Consider the following 27,452-nt stretch of genomic DNA (forward strand, 5'->3'; position numbering starts at 1 on the left):
GACCTCCATGGATTCGTGAGCAGTGTGTTTCCAGTGGGAGATGCAGGCAGCAGCACTACGGCTGGGGATTGTCCTCTGTTCTGACAGTGATCATGGCTCATGTGAAACTCTGCCAAATAAATCTCTAGAGATGATCATGTTCAACAACATACAGTATGCAGAAAAATACACAATTGCAGAAAAATATACATCAATACACACCATTGGCATTAAATCGTCTGCGAAAATGCCCTGTTCATCTTACAGTAGAAGACTATGGGGGATTTGGGACTTTGATAAGGAAAAAGCCAAAGACATGATTATACGTTTTGTTTCAGGATTGTTTTATTCATGTCAAGTAGCCTGATCCCATTGCATCTATGATAGTTCAAAGGACTCTCAGAGTAAGGGCAGCTGTACAAAAAACGCGGGGGGGGGGGGGGTGAAAAGGTTTGTCTTCCCTGGTTTGCCTTTCCTCTGGCTCAGTTGGTAGAGCATGGTGTTTGCAACGGCAGGGTTGTGGGTTCAATTCCCACGGGGGGCCAGTATGGGATTTTTTTTTTCTTCTAAATTAGATGAAATGAAATGTATGCATTCACTACTGTAAGTCGCTCTGGATTATAGCATCTGCTAAATGACTGTAATGTTCATTCTGACAGTCTTGAGAGAGAATGAGAGTGAAAGAAGGCATGGGAGTAAAAAGAGTGAATGAGAAAAAAGTGAGAGGAGACAGAAGGCAACAACAACCACGGGCAAGGTGAGCAGCAAGGCTGCTTTGTCCTGAATCTGCCAGGCTGATGAATCTACTCCCACTCCTCCATCTGGGGCCCACTGAGAGCTGCTGGGTTGCCCACGGCAACTGTAAACACCAGACCCAATCGATCAATAACTGAATCAACCGATCACTTCTCAACCAGCTTTTCAGTCAGGTATACAGTACACAGGAAACATTCAAACATTCATCCATTCCTTCATAACAAGCACATTTCACACATCCACAGGACAAAGAAATTCCTTTTAGTCTTCTGCAGAAACTCAATCTCAAAGATGACATACAAAGTTGTACTGAAAGTAGCATTTATTCATTCCACCCAAACTGAGCCGGTCAAGTAATAGATGACAGCATTTGGCAGTAGTGAGGTGTGTCTGTCCGCCTACTGGTTGGCCTAGTTGTCCTGCTGTAAGGGTGATATGTAATGGAGACACATCAGCAGTACAGTCCAACAGCATCAGATCACAGTCATATTCACTAAGCAACAAAGAGTAGAAACTCTCTAATAAGAAATGCTAATTTTGTTTTTTTCCATTGCCAAAGGTTTTAATATGGTGTGCCCTAATGAATACAATCCAGAGACTCTCACAAACAATCCCTAAAGCATTTTAAGTCTATGGTCAACCATAACAGAATATTTTATAATGAATCTGTCCAAGGTAAACAACTCCAGAGTCATTAGGTAGTATAATTGTTTTAATTTACATTTACATTTACATTTTAGTCATTTAGCAGACGCTCTTATCCAGAGCGACTTACTTAATTAAGGGGGGGGGGGGGGGGGGGGGGGGTGTATTTTATCAAGTTTACATCTCCTGGTGTAATGTCTAAGTGTAACAGAAACAGTGAACATTCCAGGGCTATTGAGACTATCAAGGCAAAGGTAAGTACTTGAGCACCTGTGACCTCGCTATAAGCTTACTATTCGTACCATGTGATTGGTTACCCAGCGTTGACAACCAATGACATTACAGTTAAGTGTACTAAAATGAAGGCAGCTCCACTCCTGTCCAAGTAAAACTTACACTTCAGTCTTCCTTACTTCAGTGACTTAAGACACAATACCCTTCCAATAATTGATTGCAATCCTTACCCAATAGAAATCTACTGTAAAACAAAATGTCAAACTTTATACAAACAGAATCTTTTGACCTTATACAATGACAGTCCTCATGGAAACTGTAATACAAGCTAACTCCTCAAACATAGACCAATGTTCTCATTCAAAGTGCTGAGTTCTCATAAGAAACTCTTCATAAGACATTCTGTCCTTATAAAACACACTGTACTCATAACTCATGCAAAGTCCTGAGTTTTCATAAGACACTCTTCATAACACAAAGTCCTCATATAATGACTGTGTGGATCTCCACCTCCTCCGATGACGTAATAACAAACTCCTCCTCCTGCTGCTGCTCCATCACCTCGCCCATGCCCTCGCCCCCCGTCGTCGTTACCATGGTGACCGTGCCATCAGGCGTTTCCAGGGCGCCGCCTCCTGCCAGAAGGGTTCCGTCGCTGATGGCTGAGGCCAGCGTCATGGCGACCTGCGCGGTCAGGTTCTCAGGGGTCGCTATGGTGATGGTGTCACCACAGTCAGAGACGGATGTGCCCTCGTCCATGGAGACGTTGCGCACAATGATTTGGTGGCCGCCGACGCCGCCACGTGATTGGTTGACGATCTGCTGTACCACCTGCATGATGTGGTTGCCCATCTGAAAGGTGGGTAGAGCGGGGATAAGTATTGAGAAGCCTTCTTAATGTGTACCTAATAGTTGATTTATCTATGTCAGGGATCATCAACTACATTCAGCCGCAGGACGATTTTTTTCTTGAGCGGATGGTCGGGGGGCTGAAACGTAGACTGTAAATTGATCACAAAAAGTCCAAACATATGTTTTACAAAACATAAGCATTTCAAGACTTGCTTATATTTGTATACAATCACGTCTCTCTATTATGCGTGGGAATACTTGGGAACAGATTTCTTAAATTAAAATTACTTGATGGTTTCCTGGTGTTTTTACAGTCATGTCCAGCAATGAAAATCTTTAAACAAAATACATTTAGTTAAAAATAAATTTTGCTCCGAAAACTTGAGGGGCCAAATAAAACCACCCGCGGGCCGAATCCGCCAGTTGGGGAACTAAATGAAGTTTCGGTACAATTTTTAAATGCAGACAGATAATTTGTTGGATCTTTTGGTTGATCTTTTTGTGTAATGATGAACTTCACAGGGTGGCGAACATGCATGGTGATGAGCTTGATGCTCCTTTTCAATAAATATCCAGGGTCTTATTCTGGTGACATGATGATCGATGCTTGACAGCCGTTTTACAAATATTCTCGCTCTTAATTCATAATAATCTCATCATGTAGACTCGCCTACCTGCAATGTATCTGCGAGCTGTTGGCTAGAGCGCACATGCCACAGTAGGCATATTTGCTATTTAACAGTTTTCGGTAGAGTTGAAAATGCGATGGAAACACATTGAACGTTAGATTTTTTATTCGGTAATATGAAAATGTAAGTGGAAAAAGGACGTGTGCACTACGTCAACACATTGATATCAGCAACAAGTCAGTTTGGTGGAAACACCGGTGGAAAATCTGCATATTTTCCTTATGCAGATTATTTTATATTTGCATGAAAATCTGTCGCCAATTGGATGGAAACCTAGCTTTGGTCACATGTTAAATATAGGTCTATAAACGAGCAAACAGTGAAAGGTGGGACTGATGTATGTGTGGAGGGAGGCGAGCGCTAGTCTAAGCCATCAAGACATAAAACCACTAGAACACAATTTCATGGCTCCAGGAGAAATAGGAGAGCAGAGCACTGACCTGATTCTGGTTGTCTTGGATGAGAGTCACCTCCTCGCCCTGCCCCTCCTCCTCCTCCTCCTCCTCCTCCTCCTCTCCTGGGGCCTGGGGAGAAGAGACAGGACACGTGAACTATAGAACCTTCCATACATACTGACAGCATCATTTGTGAATGTGATGATGCATCTAATTTCTGTGAAAAAAAACACAGATCAATATTCTATTAACTGCGTTTACAGCAGCACCTTGTCTGTGTTGGTGCCTAAAGCTATGCCAGGTCAAGTTGAAACATTCAGTGAATTCAGCAAAAAGTATGGATATATTACTTTCACATTTTTCGGCAGTGTGAAGTGGGTAATAGATCCATTTTGGAGAATAACCCCCCCCACCCATCTATAAATGGTCTCACCCTAATGATGTACTCCTGGGTGTCAGCCACCACAGAGGAGAACTCCACCAGCACAGCGTGGGGGTCATCTGACATGATGGCTGCTGTGGCCAGGCTGTCTGCAGATGCCTGCTCCTCTGAGACCAGCATGCCTTCCTCCCCAGACCCCTCCTTCTGGCCAGCATAACAGCCACCTGGACACACAAACACATCAATGTAATCCTGTGTAGTGCTATTTGGCTGTTTGCTTGTGTCAATTGTGGAATTGATATAGGCTAATATGGAAAATCGATTACTTCATCAATTAAAAATCAGGGCCAGTGTCAGCCTATCCAAAGTAATGTAAGTCGGGAGTACACGCATAAAGAATAGTAACACTAATATCACTGATAAGATCAATGCCCGATACATCGGATCCTATGAATCTGACATTGATCTTAATGCTATACATGACCCAGGAGACAAGTGTTAATCATCCTGACCTTTGGCACGTAAGTGGCGGTTGAGGGTGCCATGCTCGGCGAAGCCCCGCCCACACTTGTGACACTTGAAGGGCTTCTCTCCGGTGTGATGGCGGATGTGGCGCACCAGAGAGCCCTTCTCCCTGAAGCCCCGCGAGCAGAACTGGCACACGTACGGCTTCTCCTGGGCGTGCGTCCGCTGGTGCACTTGCAAGGCATTCTGGGACAAAAGGGGAGGGGAAAAATTAAGAAAACAAGGTTTACATGGTAATTAATGAATCATCATCTATTAGTCAACCAATTCACTTCTGACATGCGAGAAAAATGACTGAGATAACCGTTCAATCGAAGAAGCTCTGAAACTTGACTTAACATTAGCAGACTCCTGCCATTTAAGAGACTAAATAAACTGACGAAAACCAGGAATTCAACAACTTTCAGTCAGAATATTTTGCCTGCTCACGGCCTCCTTGGTTTAAATAAAAGTTGAGTATGAACAAACCTTGGTCTTGTATCCCTTGTCACAGCTGTTGCAGTTGTACGGCCGTTCCTCTGAGTGGGCCCTCATGTGTTCCCGGACGTGTCCGATGGTCTTGTACAGCTTGCCGCACTCACCACACTTATACCGCCTCTCACTCAGGTGGACCTCCATGTGCTTCTTCAACAGGTAGCCTGTCAGGAAGTCTTTGTGACACATCACACACTTGAAGGGCTTGCAGCCTGCAGAGAGGAAAACACACAGATCAGCTACTGTAGGTCGTGTTCATTAGTGAACACAACAGGTAGTCCCTCCCCTTCAGACCGGTTTCCTTGGAGACTAATGAACACGACCCAGGGAGAGAGACACTGGGGAGATTTGAGAAAATGTAAGAAACAGGGAATACATGATATAGACGTATCTGATTTTGAAACCTTGGCTGAATCCTCTTATCACCCCAATCATTAGATATCAATGGATCACCTATGGTGTGTGTGTGTGTGTTGACTAATGATGTAAAGAAACAATGGGTTATGCTGAGACTATCGTTAAAGGAAATCATTAAAAAGACATGGAGACAGTGGTCTTACCGAGGTGACCTTTGACATGGAAGCGGAGGTAGTTGAGCGCCTTAAAGGAGCGACTGCAGTGAGGACACTTGTGACTTTTAGACGGCGGCAGATCCTCCTGCTTGTCAGACATGTCCTACATGGCAGGGCAAGGGACATACATGTTTATCAACCTCCTGCTGAAGGTGAGAGTATACATCATGTTTATCAACCTCCTGCTGAAGGTGAGAGTATACATCATGTTTATCAACCTCCTGCTGTAGGTGAGAGTATACATCATGTTTATCAACCTCCTGCTGAAGGTGAGAGTATACATCATGTTTATCAACCTCCTGCTGTAGGTGAGAGTATACATCATGTTTATCAACCTCCTGCTGTAGGTGAGAGTATACATCATGTTTATCAACCTCCTGCTGAAGGTGAGAGTATACATCATGTTTATCAACCTCCTGCTGTAGGTGAGAGTATACATCATGTTTATCAACCTCCTGCTGAAGGTGAGAGTATACATCATGTTTATCAACCTCCTGCTGTAGGTGAGAGTATACATCATGTTTATCAACCTCCTGCTGTAGGTGAGAGTATACATCATGTTTATCAACCTCCTGCTGTAGGTGAGAGTATACATCATGTTTATCAACCTCCTGCTGTAGGTGAGAGTATACATCATGTTTATCAACCTCCTGCTGTAGGTGAGAGTATACATCATGTTTATCAACCTCCTGCTGTAGGTGAGAGTATACATCATGTTTATCAACCTCCTGCTGAAGGTGAGACTATACATCATGTTTATCAACCTCCTGCTGTAGGTGAGAGTATACATCATGTTTATCAACCTCCTGCTGTAGGTGAGAGTATACATCATGTTTATCAACCTCCTGCTGAAGGTGAGAGTATACATCATGTTTATCAACCTCCTGCTGTAGGTGAGAGTATACATCATGTTTATCAACCTCCTGCTGTAGGTGAGAGTATACATCATGTTTATCAACCTCCTGCTGTAGGCGAGAGTATACATCATGTTTATCAACCTCCTGCTGTAGGTGAGAGTATACATCATGTTTATCATTCTCCATTGACTAACTCACCTCCATCTCCTCAGCCTCCATCTCCACACACTCCTCCATCACCTGGATCTCAGTCATCCTGCCCTCCACGTCCCTGACCTGCAGGACCTCTTTAGGCATCCCGTCCAGTGCCTGCTCCTCGGCCTCCTCCACCTCCTCAGTCTCATTGACTGCCTCCAGGGCGATGCCAGAGTTGATGATGGCCTGGCAGATGAGGTTGTCCCCCTCGGCCACCAGGGCATCTGCCTGAGCCTGCTCCAATATAACCTAGGTATGGGGAACCAGACAAGAACAGTGGGTCAAACATGGCTCTAGGAAAAATGTGTGACATCCAAAGAGGTTATATTAAACATCAACAGAGATTTGGGATACAAAGGAAATGCTTGGGGGTGGGTTTCTATATTTCCTTTCATCTGCACTGATGTGATACAAATGGACAGGCATTCTGTAGGCATTCACAACATGGCCTTCACCTATCCTGTGTTTTCAGATCACTACAAATTAACAGGTGTGAGAGGAGACGAGGAAGACAGTTTACAGTACTGGAATGCATCCAGATCTCCACACACCTGCTGTTCCTGCCCTTCTACCTCCATGTGGAAGTGGACCTCGTGGATGACTTCCTGTCCTCCGCTGTCAGTCTCCACCACGCTGACCACCGCCGCCTGAGCTTCCTCTTCCTCCTGCTGCTCCACTTCCTGCTGAGCAGCCAATGAGGCGGCCTCTGCCTCCACTCCTGAAAAAAAATAAAAATGACACCATCAATACGTATGCATTTCCCTGTCCAGCTACTTATCTACCGATAGATCCATATATTTAATATTTCTATCCATATATTTATCTTTCCATATTGTAATGTCCCTCTTTCCATATAAACAAAAGTACACTACCAGTCAAAGGTTTTAGAACACCTACTCCTTCAATGGTTTTTCTTTATTTGTACTATTTTCTACATTGTAGAATAATAGTGAAGACATCAAAACTATGAAATAACACATATGGACTCATGTAGTAACCAAAAAAGTGTTACATTAAAATCTATTTTATATTTGAGATTCTTGAGGTTCATGCGGTAGTCACCTGGAATGCATTTCAATTAACAGGTGTGCCTTAAAAGTTCATTTGTGGAATTTATTTCATTCTTAATGCGTTTGAGCCAATCAGTTGTGTTGTGACAAAGTAGGGGGCATACAGAAGATGGTCTTTTACCAAATAGGGCTAAGTCCATATTACGGCAAGGAGAGCTCAAATAAGCAAAGAGAAACGACAGTGCATCATTACTTTAAGACATGAAGGTCAGTCAATGCAGAACATTTCAAGAACTTTGAAAGTTTCTTCAAGTGCAGTTGCAAAAACCATCAAGCACTATGATGAAACTGGCTCTTATGAGGACCGCCACAGGAATGGAAGACCCAGAGTTACCTCTAATGCAGAGGATAAGTTCATTAGTTACCAGCCTCAGAAATTGTAGCCCAAATAAACAACATAGAAAATAGTACAAATAAATAAAAACCCTTGAATGAGTAGTTCTTCTAAAACTTTTGACCGGTAGTGTATGTGGAAACCCCTTCAAATTAGTGGATACACCTATTTCAGCCACACCTGTTGCTTACAGGTGTATAAAATCGAGCTTACAGCCAGCCAAACTCCATAGCCAAACATTGGAGGTTGAATGGCCTTACTGAAGAGCTCAGTGACTTTCAACATGGTAGCTCAGTGACTTTTCAAATCAGTTCATCAAATTTCTGCTCTGCTAGAGCTGCCCCGGTCAACTGTAAGTGCTGTTATTGTGAAGTGGAAACGTCTCGGCACAACAACGGCTCAGCCGCGAAGTGGTAGGTCACAAGCTCATGGAACGGGACTGCCGAAGCGTGTAAAAATCACCTATCCTCAGTTGCAAGCCTCACTATAGAGTTCCAAACTGCCGCTGAAAGCAATTGTCAGCACAAGAACTGTTTGTCGAGTGCTTTATGAAATGAGTTTCCATGGCCGAGCAGCTGCACACAAGCCTAAGATCATCATACACAATGCCAAGCGTTGGCTGGAGTGGTGTAAAGCTTGCCACTTTTAACTCAGGAGCAGTGTAAACACGTTCTCAGGAGTGATGAATCATGTTTCACCATCTGGCAGTCTGATGGAAGAATCTGGGTTTGGCAGATAACACTACATGTCTGAATGCATAGTGCCAACTGTAAAGTTTGTTGGAGGAGGAAGAATGGCTGGGGCTGTTGTTCATGGTTTGGGCCAGGCCCCTTAGTTCCAGTGAAGGGAAATCTAAACGCTACAGCATACAATGACATTCTAGACGATTCTATGCTTCCAACTTTGTGGCAAAAGTTTGGGTAAGGCCCTTTCATGTTTCAGCATGACAATGCCCCCATGCACAAAGAGAGGTCCATACAGAGATGGTTTGTCAAGATCACTGTAGAAGAACTTGAGTGGCCTGCAGAGCCCTGACCTTAACCCTATCGAACACCTTTGGGATGAAATGGAACGCCAGCATCGTCACCCAACATCAGTTCCTGACCTCACTAACACTCGTGGCTGAATGGAAGCAAGTCCCCACAGCAATATTCCAACATCTAGTGGAAAGCCTTCCCAGAAGATTGGAGGCTGTTATAGCAGCAAAAGGGAAACCAACTCCATATTAACGCCCATGATTTTGAAATGAGATGTTCGACAAGCAGGTGTCCACATAATTTCAGTCATGTGGTGTATGTATCCTACCATCTATCCATATCTAGCCACCCATGCATGCATGATCCCTCAATCTTTTGACAGACTGCTACCTTTCTGCTGTCCGTCCTTGCTGACAAGGATCTCCTTGTACTGGTTGAAGCGGATCTTCTCAGTGCAGGGGGTGATGGACTTGAGATGTCTGGTCAGAGCCCCTGACTCCCTGAAGGAGAGCCCACACAGATTACAGCGGTATGGGCGCTCGTCTGGGGGAAGAGAGGGAGAGAGACTGATGATGGAGATAGGAAATGAAGCTGCATATGTCACATGCAGCAAAATCTCATTCTGAGCCCGCCCCCTTCCAGTCCACTGTACCTGTGTGACGGCGATTGTGACGAATCAGGGAGCCTTTGGTGCGGAAGGCACTCCCACAGAGCTCGCAGGGGAAATTCTTATTCTCACTGTGGGTGATCATATGGGTTCTCAGGATGTTTGTCTAGAAGTAGACATAGAAAAATAGGTTTGTTTGATAGAGCATAAACAAGGGAAGAACAAAATAGCTGATAGTCATGATTTCCAAACTTTCTTCCAGACTAGACAAGGTAGTGACAATCTGTACGGGTTCATTCTCAGATCTATATCAACAGAAAGCACAGGTGCAGTACAACTCACCGTTTTGAATGTCTTCTCACATGTTTGGCAAATGTAGCGTCCATCTTTGTTGACCCTGTAGACTGGCTTGTCTGCACCGTCAGGGCTGTGGGCCTCGGTCCCCTCTGTTAGGACAGTAGCCTTCCCTGTGCCACCTCTCTTCCTGCGACTTTGAGAGTGGCCTTCAACTTCTACCTCACCTGAGAGAACTTTAGGCTGGTTAATTCAGTCCCCTCAAATAATTTTTTTGACTAACCCATTTCAACTGAGCATGAAAGTCAAAACAGGAGGAAATTGGGTCTCTGACAGAATATAAAGTCTTTGCCATGAGAAGAAACCATAAATCAATCAGATAATGTCTTATCAGTTATGGACAGATGATACTGAAGAGTGCAAAAAGTCAAGGAACATTGACTGACCGTTGTTGTTGGACTTGTCTGGTTCATCTGAAGACAGTCCACTTCCATCCATTCTTGTCATGGTAGCAGAGGTTCCATCTGGGGCAAAAACCTGACCAAACACAAACGTTTTAACATATCACCCCATGCATTTATGAATTCTACAATCTACACCGAGTAGGCACCGGGTGTACAATTGCCCGGGCAAGCCTACCTCTTGGTTGTTATCCCGGGGTTTATTGACGGGCACCTGGGGTTCCTGTGCCCGCGTGCAGTTCTGCTGAAGCTTGTGCTGGATGAATGCCTCCAGCGTACAAAACTCGTACTGGCAGCGTCCGCACTTGTGGACATCTTCATCTGCAGGTGAAATGCATGAAAAACATGCGTACAATCAAGAACAACACAGTTAAAAATAAATTGTTAAACGTTCAATGTTGTTGACTGACTGGCTAGCTTATTAATTGACACATGCAAGTGACTGGACATTGACATAGCTAAGTTAGCTAGCAACTGTAGCAAGTGCAGCCGCCAGCTAACTTAGCTAATGTTAGCATATTTAGCAAGCCTAGCTAGTTGGCAAGGCTAAAACGGATAAGTGCAAAGTTAAACTACAATCCGAGGATGCTAACTTACTAAATGTGACCAGCGCGACCTACACTACTTGGCTAGCTGGCTAGCTAGATAGCGTTAACCCGATACAGCGTAAGCAAAGATGTGGCGCTAGCTTGAGTGCACCGACCTTATTTTGTCGCCTACCAAGCAAGCTAGCTAGCAGCTAAATAAATTGAATCAATTGGAGTGGGCCTACATATATCCCAATAAAAATATATGACTTTTTTTGCACGTAAACTGTCTTTACCTTCATCTCCGAGAGTTGTTTGAATTGTGACAATGTTGTTGCCGTGATCCGTTTGCTCGCTCACTGTTTCTGCCGTATTATTATTTTCTACATTCATGTCGTTTGAGTTCTCCGTCTCTGTCGCAACGCTACTAGAGGGAAAACATGGCGGATTTACGACCTCGTAGTCATAACAACAAAAGTGTATTACGAGGGAAGGAAGGAGAAGAGACAAATCATAGGACCACTTGGATTTTGATTTATGCGTTTTACCAGATTTGGGTAAAAATTGCCTTTTTATTACCTATTACATGGCCAACTCTGATGTCTGAAATTATCATGCGCAGGATTTAAATAAATATCATCAAGACTGTTGGGAATTTGAATTAGCAAAATATTCCAGAATTTGAAATATTTCACGACATGTCTGCTCTACAATGTGAGTGTATTCCATAAAATCTATGCCTCTGTCATTCTCTACAAGAGGGCAAACTTGTCCACAGCATGGTATTGATATGATGCCTCATGATTTCCGTATTCTTTTCATATGGTGACCCACCGTGCGGTGTGAGCACGAGCCGCGATCTGTCAAACGAATGCAATGTAACACGATTGTTGCCTGGGGTCGATATTTTTTTGTCTAATTCCATGCATGAAACACAGGCACAGCAGCTATTCCAAAGATTATGATAACAATGCGCTTGCATTATTTCCTACACTTCAAACAATACGTGGACAGATCAGAGAAAAGCCAATTTACTAGCCTGGATGATTTATTTATTTATGTGAGGATGGGTGCAACTTCTCTCTACTCTAGTATATTCTGCTGCACATAGCAGAGCGCAATCTTTTCGCAGTGCTTTATTATTAAATGCTGGGTGGGTGCGTTCAGTTATAGCTCAGTGGGTAGTGTAACGCGGAAGTTCGTTGAAAGTTGTCGTGCATTTCGTGTACAGTTGACCTTCAAAAACATTCTGTGTTCAAGTTCCTTTTTCCGGGAATTGTAAGTGCGGAAACATTAGGACAACAAAATACATGCACGCTCCTCACGGGGTAAGGATTTATTGTAGCCTACCGCCATCTACGCTTAATCTACATCGTCATTGAGCTGATGCGATGACACCTGTGAAGGTGGATAGTCTACTGTTCATGCAATTCATTCATATTGAAAATATCAATGGCAGCGCTGTACTGGAAGCTATACGCAGGTATATTAAGTATATCCACTTTTTCCAAGCGGGAATTGCAAATAGGCTACCAATTTGTAATCCCCACTGATGCATATCAAAGTAGTGGAGGTATACACCGTAGCAATTATGTAGACTAGTATAATAGGGAAATCGTGCACAAAGTATACTACATAATCGAAAAGTACGTGAAGTATGTTCGCATGGGCGCAGCACACATAGCCTAGTTTTAACCGAATACGATCTTTCAGGCAGGGGTGAAAGTACAATTCATTTATTCCCGGTACGGACCTCCTATTTCCACTCGCAACATATTTCCAGCCTCCAAACAAACAGTGGTGAATGGAAACATACATATATTACTCAAAACACCAACAATTGTAATGACATGTGGCAATTGTCTTTAGGCTACACTGTATGAGTCCACTGCTGTCCGCGCTCGCCTCGTGTGTCGGGCACTCTTCTATGCCTTGGCAAAATGTCAGTGTGCTGGTCGAACAGCAACGCATTTTGGAGAGTAGGCTGCACACATATTCATGCCCCTGACATGCGGTTATGATAAAAAAGTGGTGTAATAGCCTACAGTTTCCTTGACATGTTGTTTTAATTATTGTGATAGGCTCATGTTTTACCGGTACTGGTACGGCGTAACCCCACTATTTATTTTGCCTGGACACGGTACTGGACCGACTTACTTTCACCCCTGCTTTCAGGCAGCAAGAGCGCGCAGCCGCTTGGAACAGCTCACAGAAGAACGACATCGGTAGCGGGCCATTTCCTGGTTGCAATTGATTTCATTTTGTTCAGTTAATGTGACAAAACAAGCAAGTATATGTAACAGTATAGGTTCCGTTACCACTCCACTATGTCTCCCTGTATAGCTTCCGCACCCACAAAGCATCGTTACCCATCGCGCCACAAAAGCTGCAGCTCTTGCAGAGCAATGGGAACAACTACTTCAGGTCTCAGAGCGAGTGACGTCACCCAATTGAAACGCTATTAGCGCGCACCACCGCTAACTAGCTAGCCATTTCACATCGGTTACATATAGTGTACAGCATGGATGGGCAACTTTGATGGGGGTGGAAGCCACACAAAAACGGACCTCATCAAGAGGGGCCGCAGTGGCTCGTGGGTCTGCTTACCTACATCCATATTCCTTAAATTTAAGAACGGGAAATATAGCAAAAGTGCACATAGAACAGATATAGCACTTCTTAGACTTGCTTTCGATGAGAATGACAGATCTATAACAGATCTATAACACATTGCTATGTGAATTTGGTGGGTCACCCAAAACGTTACATATTGCAGCTTAAATAGAAAATGACTGAAAAGTGAAAGTCACCCAGTAAAATTCTACTTGAGTAAAAGTTTAAATTTACTTAAGTACAGTGATGGAAAAAGTACTAAACTGTCATACTTAAGTAAAAGTCAATGGTATAGGCCTACATCAAATTCCTTATAGAGCAGTGGTTCCCAAACTTTTTATAGTCCCGTACACCTTCAAACATTTAACCTCCAGCTGTGTACCCCCTCTAGCACCAGGGTCAGCGCACTCTCAAATGTTGTTTTTTGCCATCATTGTAAGCCTTCCACACACATACACTATATGATACATTTATTAAACATAAGAATGAGAGTGAGTTTTTGTCCCAACCCAGCTCGTGGGAAGTGACAAAGAACTCGTATAGGACCAGGGCACAAATAATAATATTATAATAATTAATCATTTTGCTCTTTATTTAGCCATCTTACATATAAAACCTTATTTGTTCATCAAAAATTGTGAATAACTCACCACAGGTTAATGAGAAGGGTGTGCTTGAAAGGATGCACATAACTCTGCAATGTTGGGTTGTATTGGAGAGTCTCGGTCTTAAATCATTTTCCACTCACAGTCTGTGCCTGTATTTCGTTTTCATGCTAGTGAGGGCGGAGAATCCACTCTCACATAGGTATGTGGTTGCAAAGGGCATCAGTGTCTTAACAGCGCGATTTGCCAAGGCAAGATACTCTGAGCGCTGCCAGAAATCTGGCAGTGTCTTCTGATTAAATACAATTTCACAGAACCGCTTGTTGCAATTTCGACGAGGCTCTCTTGTTCAGATATCGGTAAGTGGACTGGAGGCAGGGCATTAAAGGGATAACTAATCCAGTTGTTTGTGTCGTCCGTTTCGGGAAAGTACCTGCATAATTGCGCTCCCAACTCACTCAGGTGCTTTGCTATATCACATTTGACATTGTCCGTCAATTTGAGTTCATTTGCACACAAAAAAAGCATACAATGATGGAAAGACCTGTGTGTTGTCCTTGTTAATTGAATATAGTTGTGGAGAGTCCCTGTAATCCTAGATTCAGATCATTCAGGTGAGAGTAAACATCACCCAGATAGGCCAGTCGTGTGAGAAACTCATCATCATGCAAGCGGTCAGACAAGTGAAAATTATGGTCAGTAAAGAAAACTTTAAGCTCGTCTCGCAATTTAAAAAAAAACGTGTCAAATCTTTGCCCCTTGATCACTAGCGTATGTTGTAAAAGCGTTACATGGTCGCGGCCCATATTTTTTTAATTTAAACTTTATTTAACTAGGCAAGTCAGTTAAGGACAAATTCTTATTTACAATGACGGCCTACAGGGGAACAGTGGGTTAACTGCCTTGTTCAGAGGCAGAACGACAGATTTCTATTTTGTCAGCTCGGGGATTCAATTCAGCAACCTTTCGGTTACTGGCCCAACGCTCTAACCACTAGGCTACCTGCCACCCATAGCAATGCGTAATGCAGAAAATACATGAGAGTTCAGGGGCCTTGCTAACGTTAACCATTTTCACTGTAGTGTCTAAAACGTCTTTCAAGCTGTCAGGCATTACCTTGGCAGCAAGAGTGTACCCAAGTGGCGTCGGGAGCAACTGCTTGCACGCGCGTTACCACTCCACTATGTCTCCCTGTCATGGCTTTTGCGGTATTTGACTGCCATGTGGGTATTATTAAAAACTTGAACTTGAAATATTATTTTCTATTTCTCTCTGTCAGCTGAAGCACCATGGTAACAGAAAGGCAGGCCCTCAGAGCTGTTGCACTTTGTCTGGTGCTTGTTGCTGCTGTCAAACTTCTGCTTTCAGAATACAGGTGAGACATCCTACCATGGGCACAATCCTCATTCAGTGAGGTGTTGGTAGACTCATATGATATAATATTGTGTTTTTCTTAGCCTCTTGGGACAGCCGTTCGTTCTGGGTGCTGAGATTATTTTATTAAAACTTTCTCAAGCCTTTATTCGTCTTCAGAAGAAAATCAAAAAGTTACTGTTTAAATCTGCCTTGTTCCAGAATTGAAAGGAAACAGAAGTTGGCCATCATGGATCCTGGCTCATTTTGGCACCAGGGACCAAAGGTGAAGGAGGCTGTTACTGTACACAAGTCAGAGGTTATGAACTCCTTTTTTAACTGGGACCAGAAACCAGAGGTTCCAGAGCCTCCAGTAGAAAAAGGAGCAGACACAGCACCTCTGGAAACCAGCAAAGGCCCTGCAAGAATAGTACACCTGGATCTGAAAGGTGCTGCACCCAAAGTCAAATACATGAAGCAGGTGAGAAAAGTTGTTCTCTCCTTGAGGTGGATCCCCCAAAAATGTTATTTGCAGGGCCTCACTCTGGATAAGAGCGTCTGCTAAATGACTCAAATGTAAAATGTAAATGTGTTCTTTGTAAGGTGTATCCCTTTCCTGCAGTCAAATGACCTAGTGACCTGATGGGTGGAATGTTGTTCATATAATTTAATAATTAATAAACATTGTAAAAAAAATCCAGTGTTTCTATGTCAAACGGCTTTGTTATATTTCAGTCTTCTGTGATGTACGTATATAAAGTGTAAAATTGGGATGCAAACTCCCAAAATGTAACACATTTCAACTCTATATCTGACATGGTACAGGTGTCTTATTTTTTTAAGCCCATAACCATGTGTGTGAGGTGTATACTTTTGTTTCAAAGTAGATTTGTTTGACTACCAACAAACACTCTGTGTGACCCCGATTTAGCCTGCTGCAGTAAAAGGTTTTAAGATTCATATTTTAATGGAGATACTGGCATATGGGTAGTCTTGTTTATATAGTATAGCTATATAATTGAATTGAAAAAAAATGCAGTATAACAGCTTTATCCACCAGAAGCAAAGTCATTGTGACGGTTTCCATTCCAGATCTTCCCGCTCTTCTCCTCTCTGGGTGCTGATGGTGTTCTGCTAGAGTACGAGGACATGTTTCCCTATCATGGAAACCTGACGATTCTCAGGTCACCGTATGCCTACAGGTGAGCACCAGATGGTGATGTCTCAGTCAATTTATGATTGATAGGAAAAAACTAGGGCCTGGAGTTTTCCTTGTCAGATCGCATGTAAAAGGAGAAACTCCTGACCCTGATGATAAAACTAAGTCAGAACTAGGATGGACAATCCATAGAGACCTGTATTACTGTTCTATTGGATTATTCGTGTTCTATTTAAATATGTGTCACAATGATGAACAGTCTGCTGTATATCTCTGTGTTCTCTGTTAAACAGTATGGAAGATATAGAGGAGATAAAGAGCCTAGCCAAACTCAACAATCTGGAACTGATTCCTTTAGTGCAAGTGTTTGGACACCTCGAGGTAAGTCAGGGATACTGTATCAGTGATGTAGTGGGGATAAAATAGGTGGTTACGCTGTTCACAGTGAGTAAAGTAAAGCTCCCTATACTTTGAATGCATTTTTCCGCAAAAGGTGGGTAAACGCCCACGCAAAATAAGAAAGTTGCGTAAACAGCATTTACGTGTGTTTATCCGACACTAAATACTAAATGCTGCACTATTTAAACACTTGGCCCCCAACCCCCCTTCCCCAAAACACGTGTAAATATTGGACAATAAGTTGTGCCTTCCTGTATTATACTTTTGGTAAAATGTTTATTCTACTGAGCCATTTACTTTATGTTCGTATTCTTATCTCTTATTATTTCTTATTGTTGTTGCATTGTCCAGAAGGAACCTGCTAGTAAGCATTTCATTGGACGATATATACCATGTGTATCCCGTACATATGACTAATACAACTTAAACCTGAAGCACTACACAGCTGGTCTGTATCTATTATACTCATATTGGTTCCTCGGTCTCTCCTGAGGCTATAATGACCTTAAATAAGCGGATCACTTGTTTCATATTCTAACCATACCAGAAAAGCCAGAATAACTATACATTCCTTGGAATGCTCATTTTCAGTCATGACTGCGCTGAGACCAGAGCCATGCTAGATATCTATCTAAATATACGGCTCTGAGTGATACTATTCCATAGTATTGTGTAATGAAATTGAACCACTGTCGCCTGCGGGGTAAAAACTATGCCACAAATCTCCTCTTTAATCTGTCCTCCTCTTATTTCCTCTGGATAGTTTGTGTTGAAACATGAGAGGTATTTCCACCTGAGGGAGGTGAGGGCTTTCCCTAACAGTCTGAACCCCCACCATCCTGGCTCTGTGGCTCTGGTCAAGGACATGGTCTCCCAGGTCATGGACTGTCACCCTGACGCACACTGGTTCCACAGGGGGCTGATGAGGTTTGTGGGTGGGTGTGTGCGTGCGTGTGTGCGTGCGTGTGTTTGTATGTGTATGAACTAGAACACTACTAATGTATGTAATCCTATCTGTCTGTAGGACTTTCAGTTCAGCAGGATATTGAGATATGCAAATAAAGTGCAAGTAGATTGTTATAAGACCAGTGAGATAGGCCTACATTTTTCATACCCCCTGGTTTCTATAGTTCCATTCATAATACAGTGTGTGTGTGTGTGTGTGTGTGTGTGTGTGTGTGTGTGTGTGTGTGTGTGTGTGTGTGTGTGTGTGTGTGTGTGTGTGTGTGTGTGTGTGTGTGTGTCTCCATGTTCCTCAGGTGAGGGGTCTGGGAGAGAGCCAGGACTCTAAAAACTGGTTACAGAGCAACAAGGGGGACGTTGGGAAAATGTTCCTGAACCATGCAGTGTCATTGGCCCGTTTCATCACAGAGAGAAGGTCAGGGGTCAGAGTGATTCTGTGGGACGACATGTTGAGGAAGATCAGCCCTGCCACTATTAAAGGTGTGATGATGAGATCTCCTAGCAGTCCTACTGTACTGTGGATTGATTAAATTAATGTATGTTTTTCTAATTAGAACTGACTGACTTCAGGACACACAAGTGCTTCTATGTTATATCTTTATTTTTTTACTTTATACCATTTTTTACAATGAATTATGCCATGTGCATTACAATGGAAATTGTTAAACCCCACCAAGTGTTTGACTAGTTGCTCTATAGCTGATTGTTCATCTGTTCATACCCCTAGAGTCAGGCCTGCCGGATCTTGCTTCCCCAACAATATGGAACTATTTGAAGAAAATGGATACAGATGGTATAGGTATGTTTATGTTTTCAGGCATTATTACTTTTTTTGTAATAATTATTTTTTATAAAAAAATTCCACCCCAGATACAAACATACACATACGAACAACAATTTACGGACGCACACAAACATTGACTACAGTTAATCTGCCCAGATTCGCATGCTCACACCCCCAACCCTAGTGCCTGCAGAATCTTTTGCCCCATGGCCTTAAACTGTACCAATTCTTTTTTTTTCGGTCGCCCATGCTATTTAAATAATAAATCATGAGATTGTCCATTGTGTTAATGATGGCGGATTGATTGATTCCCAAGTTTTTAGTATATGTTTTTCAAGATGAGTGATGAGAAGAGAATTGTGCAGCCCATTGTATCTCACTACACCTCCATATGCCATATGTCTTGAGATATGCAGACAGACAGATTAAAAGTAAGTTTACATTCTAATACGTATAACATGCCAACTTTCTAGCTCCACCAATAACTTTTGGACTGTATAGCATTCCCAGAAAGCATTGATTATTGAGTCATATTCAGTTTTACACTTAAGACATGACTGTCGTTGTGCTGTAGAATTTGTGAATGTTGTCTCTTGTACAGTATAATAAATTGTATACATTTAATTTATACTGGACTAAGCGTACATTTTCGTTAACTAAATTTGTTAGGTATGCCCCGACATCCCCTCCATCTTGTGCAAACAAATCAAATCAAAATCAAATCAAATGTTATTAGTCACATGTGCCGAATACAACAGGCGAAGACCTAACAGTGAAATGCTTACTTACGAGCCCCTAACCAACAATGCAGTTTAAAAAAATACAGATAAGAAATAAGATAAGAAATAAAAGTAAGAAGTAATTAAAGAGCAGCAGTAAAATAACAATAGCGAGACTATATACAGGGGGGTACCGGTACAGAGTCAATGTGCGGGGGCACCAGTTAGTTGAGGTAATATGTACATGTAGGTAGAGTTATTAAAGTGACTATGCATAGATGATAACAACAGAGAGTAGCAGTGGTGAAAAGGGGGGGAGGGGGGGCAATGCAAATAGTCTGGCTAGCCATTTGATTAGATGTTCAGGAGTCTTATGGCTTGGGGTAGAAGCGGTTTAGAAGCCTCTTGGACCTAGACTTGGTGCTCCGGTACCGCTTGCCGTGCGGTAGTAGAGAGAACAGTCTATGACTAGGGTGGCTGGAGTCTTTGACAATTTTTAGGGCCTTCCTCTGACACCGCCTGGTATAGAGGTCCTGGATGGCGGGAGGCTTGGCCCCAGTGATGTACTGGGCTGTTCGCACTACCCTCTGTAGTGCCTTGCGGTCGGAGGCCGAGCAGTTTCCATACCAGGCAGTGATGCAACCAGTCAGGATGCTCTCGATGGTGCACCTGTAGAACCTTTTGAGGATCTGAGGACCCATGCCAAATCTTTTCAGTCTCCTGAGGGGGAATAGGTTTTGTCGTGCCCTCTTCACGACTGTCTGCTTGGACGGTGTGCTTGGACCATGTTAGTTTGTTGGTGACATGGACACCAAGGAACTTGAAGCTCCCAACTTGCTCCACTGCAGCCCCGTCGATGAGAATGGGGGCGTGCTCGGTCCTCTTTTTCCTGTAGTCCACAATCATCTCCTTTCTCTTGATCACGTTGAGGGAGAGGTTGTTGTCCTGGCAAGACACGGCCAGGTCTCTGACCTCCTCCCTATAGGCTGTCTCATCGTTGTCGGTGATCAGGCCTACCACTGTTGTGTCATCTGCAAACTTAATGATGGTGTTGGAGTCATGCCTGGCCATGCAGTCATGAGTGAACAGGGAGTACAGGAGGGGACTGAGCACGCATCCCTGAGGGGCCCATGTGTTGAGGATCAGCGTGACGGATGTGTTGTTACCTACCCTTACCACCTGGGGGCGGCCCGTCAGGATTCCAGGATCCAGTTGCAGAGGGAGGTGTTTAGTCCCAGGGTCCTTAGGTTATTGATGAGCTTTGAGTGCACTATGGTGTTGAACGCTGAGCTGTAGTCAATGAATAGCATTCTCACATAGGTGTTCCTTTTGTTCAGGTGGGAAAGGGCAGTGTGGAGTGCAATAGAGGTTGCATCATCTGTGGATCTGTTGGGGTGGTATGCAAATTGGAGTGGGCCTAGGGTTTCATGGATAATGGTGTTGATGTGAGACATGACCAGCCTTTCAAAGCACTTCATGACTACAGCCATGAGTGCTACGGGTCGGTAGTCATTTAGGCAGGTTACCTTAGTGTTCTTGGGCACAGGCACTATGGTGGTCTGCTTAAAACATGTTGGTATTACAGACTCGGCCAGGGAGAGGTTGAAAATGTCAGTGAAGACACCTGCCAGTTGGTCAGCGCCTGCTTGCAGTACACGTCCTGGTAATCCGTGTGGCCCTGTGGCCTTGTGAATGTTGACCTGTTTAAAGGTCTTACTCACATCGGCTGCAGAGAGCGTGATCACACAGTCTTCCAGAACAGCTGGTGCTCTCATGCATGTTTCAGTGTTATTTGCCATGAAGCAAGCATAGAAGTAATTTAGCTCGCCTGGTAGGCTTGTGTCACTGGGGAGCTCTCGGCTGTGCTTCCCTTTGTAGTCTGTAATGGTTTGCAAGCCCTGCCATATCCGAGGAGCGTCAGAGCCGGTGTTGTATGATTCGATCTTAGTAGATAGTGTGGTCTACAGCTTATTATGAGATACTCTACCTCAGGCGAGCAATAGCTCGAGACTTCCTTAAATATTGTTCACCAGCTGTTATTTACAAAAATACATAGTACGCCGCCCCTTGTCTTACCAGATGCCGCTGTTCTATCCTGCCGGTACAGCGTATAACCAGCCAACTGTAACTTGATAGTGTCGTCGTTCAGCCGCGACTCCGTAAAGCATAAGATATTACAGTTTTGAATGTCAGTTCCTTTTAAGTCTTGGTTCCAACCGTTTTTTTTTTTATTCTAAGAGATTGTCAGTTGGATAGGCTCTCTGCAAGGTTTTCTATATCTTACCTATCATATGAACATCCGTTTCTGACTCAAATAAGATTCCCTCAAGGTTGCTCTGATGTCCAAAATATTTAAAATTGAAATTTCATGATATGCAACTTTTAAATTGCATGTATTTGAGAATATCTACATTGGTCAGTCCAAAATTGCTTTTTAATTCTGTCATGGAAATAAATGTATTTCTTGTTACCAAGTGATTTACAGTTTCTATGCCTTTAGTTTTCTATGTGGATGTCACGCTCTGACCTAGGAGAGCTGTGTTTTCTCTGTTTAGCTAGGCCAGGGTGTGATAGGTGGGTGGGCATTCTATGTTTTTGTTTCTATGTTTTGGCCGGGGATGGTTTCCAATCAGAGGCAGCTGTCTATCGTTGTCTCTGATTGGAAGCCATACTTAGGCAGCCTGTTTTCCCTGTGTTTTCGTGGGATCTTGTTTTTGTGCAGCTGTGTTTATTGCAGCCCCAGCACGTTACGTTTGTTTCTGTTTCACCTGTTTCACCTGTTTCTTGTTTTGTTCGGGTTCACTAAATAAATATGTGGAACTACCGGCACGCTGCGCCTTGGCTAATTTATGACAGGGAATACGAAGATAGCACTCGTGTGTAACGGCTGTCTTCTGTGGAAATGGACCAAGGTGCAGCAGGTTGCGTGTTCATCATGATAATTTATTAAATAAACGTGAACACGGGAAAAACAATAAACAAAAGAGAACGACAGTTTTACAGGCTAAGTACTTACATACAGCAGTGCAAAATCAACTACCCACAAAACCAAGTGACAAACATACTCCTACATATATGACTCCCAATCAGGAACAACGATCCCCAGCTGTTCCTGATCAGGAGTCACAAGACCAACACAGAACACAAGACTGCCACGTCCTGACCCCAAAACTACAACAACAGCTCCATCTGCTGGTCAGGACGTGACATCGTGACAGTGGACCAATTTATTGGTGAATTCTGAAAAGCTATCCAAGGATTGTTCCATAGGGTTGAATTTGATGGGAGTGATATTGGTTCTTATAGAATATGTTTCATTTTCTTCCATATTGTTAGTGTTCTTAACTATGAAGTTGTTAATGTTTTTAGCTTTATCCTTTGAAAATAGACACATGAAAAGATTCTGGGGATGAGCATGTGCATCTTCAATATGTACCCATTGTTCCTCTTTAGTGTGTTCAACTATATGTCACGAGTAAAAGCCTTGGGTAGCAAGTTGATACAATTCCAAGTCCGGAAGGTTAAACCACTCTCCGACTTAAAAAGATGTTAAACTTTTCTTTGTCTTTTATGAATTTTCTTTGTCCATATAAAGTATGTTATGACCGAGTATATTTTTTTTAAAGAATGTCTTCGGTGGGGTAATTGGTATTACCGATGACACAGAGTCTAGACCATTGTAAAAGTGTTTACACCTTTTGAATAAGAGAGGGAAAATATTATGTTTACCAATACCCCATTTTATTGTTTTCTATTTTGAACAGGAACGTTGATATCTAGATACCATGAGGCCGGTTTCAAGGGTGTATGGTTCGCCAGTGCATTTAAAGGGGGCACAGGTATTGACCAGCGATGGACCCCTCTTGACTATCAGCTACAGAACCATCTGTCCTGGATAAAGGTCATGAACTCTATGACCAAATACCCCTCCATAACCCTCCATGGCATCCTGCTAACCGGATGGCAGAGGTAAGACATTGATTAGGGTTGCAACATTTCTGTAACTTTTCCAAAATTCCTCCTGGTTGGAGGATTCCGGATTTCAGGCTTATTCCCTTCTGATTCCAGGAATCTTTCAATAGGGATTTCTGGAAAACCTGGTAATTTGGGGGAAATTACCAGCATTTTGCAACCCTGACACTAATCAACCACAATTGACTCTGATACTGATGTCTTGGTAATGTTCAAAGTGTGTGTACTAAACCTGAGCATGCAGAAGATATACTGTATAAGGCATGATGTTATATAGTTGAACTAGATTTCTTGACTCATAACTCATTCCGTTGGCCCATTAAACTAAACCAACAGGACGATCCTGTCTTTTACTGTGTGTCTGTGTTATGAAGTGCTGCACCTCAGTGTTTGAAATATTTTACCCTCCAGGTTTGAGCACCATACAGTGTTGTGTGAACTCCTCCCAGTTGGCATTCCCTCCCTGGCTATGTGTCTACAGAGCTTAAAGCATGGTAAGGGCCAGGGGAACTGTGAAATAGGGACCTTCTCATAAGTCATAAGGACAAAGATTCATCAGAAGGCAGGCAGGTAGAGGTGCAAATGTGTGTTTTTTATTCTATTTGCACAGTTCTGTTGACGAGGGTGATACATGTACAAGTTGATATATTTACAAACGTCTGACTTCAAAATGTCAGTATTCAAAAAGAAAAAGCCTCCTAACAGGAAAAAAATAGCCTAAGCATAAAGGCACAGGTGGTAGAACCCTGCACGGGCATGAATTTTAAGCCCGAACCCTACCTATGCCCGTGACATTCAGGCCCTACCCTACCCAGGCCTGATTGCTTCTGCCAAATTTAAGGCCCAGCCCTGCCCGAAACCCGAAATCAGAAATAACTGTGAATATCCATTGCAACGGCTCCGCTTGGGCTGCTCTGCTCAATGAAGAGACATGAGACAGCAGTTAGCTGTAAGCTACTTTTCGTCACTCTAACGTTGACAAAACTCAAGGAACATTATTTCCTGTGAAATAATCTCTACTGGCTTATATTTGATGAGGTTGATCTTAGTCAGATATGACTGTGCTGCGCAGCAATACACAAGCAAATGGCTCAGCTTGAAAATGATAGTGATCAATTTAGTTATACCCGAGTCCTGCCTATACCCTAGCTATTGATGAAAAAATCGGCCCTATCCGGCCCTAACCCGATGTATAATGTCAGGTCCAGCCGGGCTCGGGTCGGGTGGCAGAGCTCTAACAGGTGGGGTCTGCTAGGCTCTGTTGCAGCCTCCCCAAACAAATCCTCAACCAGAACTCATGAGAACATACCCAAACGGACACTTAAAGGAAGAATCCACTCCAAATCTATATTTTGGAATTGCAAAATGCATCATATGATTCAAACGCATCATCATGATGATGTGGCAAGTGACACTGCTTCTTGAAAATCCTATATCTTGAAAACTTGACTGCTGACTAAAAAAAACATAGGGACTGTATCAACAGTAGACTAATGAAAAAATGCCAAAAGATAGTTGTTGAGTCGATTTCTTTCTTTAAATACAATAAACCACACCTATCCTGGCACTATGTGAGAGTGGGTGCACTCAACATTTACAAGACTGAGAAACCAGACATATGCTCCAAACAAAAGACAATAAAGCAATTGACAGAAAACTGGTGAATATCAGAAGTGTTGCGCAGTTTGTGAGCTCTCCAAAGAACGTGTCCACTACAGACATGAGATCGGTAAAGTATTACAGTACACCGGTCTTGTAACTAACATTATGCATGTGTCTGGACAGGTGCATTTGACGAAAAGGCAAAGATGGAGGCTCACCACATACTGGGCTGCAACATCAAGGTGGAGAAAGATATCTGGTTAGTAGTAGTCTCAGTTAGTAGTAAAACAGTACTATTTAATCAAATGTGATGACCTTTCTTCAGTCAACTTCAACTGAAATACTGTTTTGTATTATGAGAAAGACCAATTGCAATTTTGTAGAGAAAGGAAAACGTACACCTGAAGATTGGTGAGGAAGGTGGAACTTGGGGATTTCTCTTTTGTGTCAGAGCAAGAGTGTGTGGCTACATTCCTTTCTTAAGTCAACCTGAACTGTACCATGTCACATATGGTTTACTTGAAATGCCTTGCATTGTGAACTTAACAAAACATATGTTGTTTGGTAAAGTGCTTGACCTTTCTCTCCTGTTTGTCTGCCTCTGTAGTGAGGGGAGTGGAGCCTTCTCAGGCTCTCAGATCTACCACATGGTGTTTTACATTCACACAAACCTGCAGAAGGAGGTGGAGGCCCTCATGAAACACTAGTAAGCATCCATCGCTTTCATTTTTATTTATGATTCCAGAGTATGAAGAAGACAGCATAAGTAATTAGATAAGTCATTCAGAAGCAAAGAAAATACCATATATTTTTCTGATGGCAATTTATTGTCTATTCATCTGATGTTTATCTCATACAGCCACATCAAAGGGGGTTTCAGTCGCTACCACAGAAAATACAATTTTGCAAATCCAAGAATTATAGGATTCTTCCAAGGTCTGCTGAAGAAGTAAGTATTGCTTTTTTAAATTCTTGATGGTTAGCCATCACCTTTCTCTTCACCATTAACACCGCAGAGACATTATCTGGATGTATGAGAGATATTCAGCCACTTGGAGGACAATGGAATAAAAAGTGCCCCTTCTTCGTTAGTTAAACCCTTGTCTCCTCTTCCAGACTGTTGGATAAGTGGGAGACGTACATAGAGAACTTCCGTATGGAGATGGAGGGTATCTACTTCCCAGACACAGTGGAGGAGTGGATGGAGGAGAATGTCAACGCCAACATGGATCTACTGAGAGAGAACGCCCGGGATGCCGAGCGAATCCTAAAACTGAATGGACAGCCCAAGTCACTGAAGACCTTATAGTGACTGGTCTTGTACAGTCTCCAGACCTGATGCCGTTGGGTTATAACTTTGCACATAGTACCTGCTGATGGTATGTCCAAAGGAGTTTTTCAAGACCATGCGACTTGACCAGGAAATACTCTGGACCATAGTTAAACTGGTGCTAGCTGTAGCCTTAACTAGGGTCCACAATTTGGCTCTCTGGCTTTACAAGCCATTAACTGTGTGATTGTGCTGAATAGTGACGTGTCACATGGCTCATATTTACATTGCAAATCATGCTGTTTGTATATAGTACGGTAGCAGAATCTGCACTGAATCTGTTTCTTTGTATGTTTGTTTTTCTGTTTGTTTATTTGTAGTGGGGAGTTCTGATGAGAATAACATTCTGTTATAACACTGTCTGTATTACATTATCATTATAAGTTTCCTGTATATGTTTTTTTCTAGATCCTCCCTGTTGCCACATGATGCAACTAAGGGTTTTTGCCAGTAACCATGGCATAATATGTTTTTTACTGCTTGGAATTTTAGCATGAGGGCCTCGGATGGTCTATGAGTTATGAGGAAATGTATGTTAATTACAAATGTATGCTTGAATATGAACACCACAGAAAGGAACACTGATCCAGTTATGATCAAATTGCACTGTAAGATTCATGCAGTCTATATTATACTGCAATGTTAACATGCCTTTACAGCTTACAGGATGTAGCTCTTTATGTTCTATTGATATGCTGCTGCACAGTCTCAGGTTAAAACACTGTCTGATTGTACAACATTGTTGAACATTGGTCATTACAAATTAATTGTGCAGTCATTACAAATTGAAGATTGTGTATGTTGCACATATTAGTTGATTATGCTTGATTGAAATGTATTATGATTTTAACTTGATTATTGTTATTTTATTGTTAATACTGGATATTTTCTTTAAAGAGGAGCTCTGACAGTTCCCTGGATGTGTAGGTTATGGTATTTTGGTCACCTTGGGTTTCCTTTATCATAGCCTACCTCAATGCTGACAGTGTACAATACCAATTAAAAAAGCACATTGATTCATAGATTTATATGACTTGATTCTGGTATGTGAATACTGAGAGCTTAAATAAATGGGGTTCATACGCACATTATTTATTTTTATTTAATCGCTTCGGTAAACGTGGGTAC

The 27,452-nt window shown here is 42.7% G+C and overlaps 2 protein-coding genes across 5 annotated transcripts; one reads left to right on the top strand and one right to left on the bottom strand.

Annotated features, from left to right (window-relative positions):
- Positions 1-1,039: 1,039 nt before the first annotated feature.
- LOC106601781 (transcription factor E4F1) lies at positions 1,040-14,199 on the bottom strand. 4 transcript variants are annotated; one of them, XM_045715533.2, is made up of 14 exons: positions 14,089-14,199; positions 10,477-10,619; positions 10,284-10,374; positions 9,886-10,073; positions 9,589-9,709; positions 9,327-9,479; positions 7,107-7,273; positions 6,559-6,804; positions 5,492-5,606; positions 4,926-5,143; positions 4,445-4,643; positions 3,984-4,156; positions 3,596-3,679; positions 1,040-2,466 (listed from the first exon to the last, which is right to left on the bottom strand). In XM_045715533.2, exons 1-14 carry the CDS (start codon positions 14,126-14,128, stop codon positions 2,098-2,100), a joined length of 2,307 nt encoding a protein of 768 aa, XP_045571489.2. In that variant the 5' UTR covers positions 14,129-14,199; the 3' UTR covers positions 1,040-2,097. The 4 variants fall into 4 exon arrangements, with proteins under 4 accessions (XP_045571489.2, XP_014049611.3, XP_014049610.3 ...); XM_014194136.3 differs by lacking the exon at positions 14,089-14,199 and adding an exon at positions 12,983-13,219; XM_014194135.3 differs by lacking the exon at positions 14,089-14,199 and adding an exon at positions 11,122-11,297 and having other exon boundaries at positions 9,886-10,064.
- Positions 11,253-27,346, top strand: LOC106601782 (hexosaminidase D). Its single transcript, XM_014194138.3, is given in 15 exon segments — positions 11,253-11,382; positions 15,323-15,418; positions 15,619-15,877; positions 16,489-16,598; positions 16,849-16,936; positions 17,718-17,865; positions 17,868-17,881; positions 18,214-18,397; positions 18,645-18,716; positions 23,185-23,389; positions 23,804-23,886; positions 25,178-25,253; positions 25,602-25,700; positions 25,854-25,943; positions 26,111-27,346. Coding segments are annotated over 14 exon segments (1,707 nt in total). The 5' UTR covers positions 11,253-11,382; positions 15,323-15,332; the 3' UTR covers positions 26,304-27,346.
- The last annotated feature ends 106 nt before the right edge of the window (positions 27,347-27,452 follow it).

The sequence above is a fragment of the Salmo salar genome, chromosome 03 (assembly GCF_965601325.2).
Source record: "Salmo salar chromosome 03, fSalSal1, whole genome shotgun sequence".
NCBI lineage: Eukaryota > Metazoa > Chordata > Actinopteri > Salmoniformes > Salmonidae > Salmo > Salmo salar.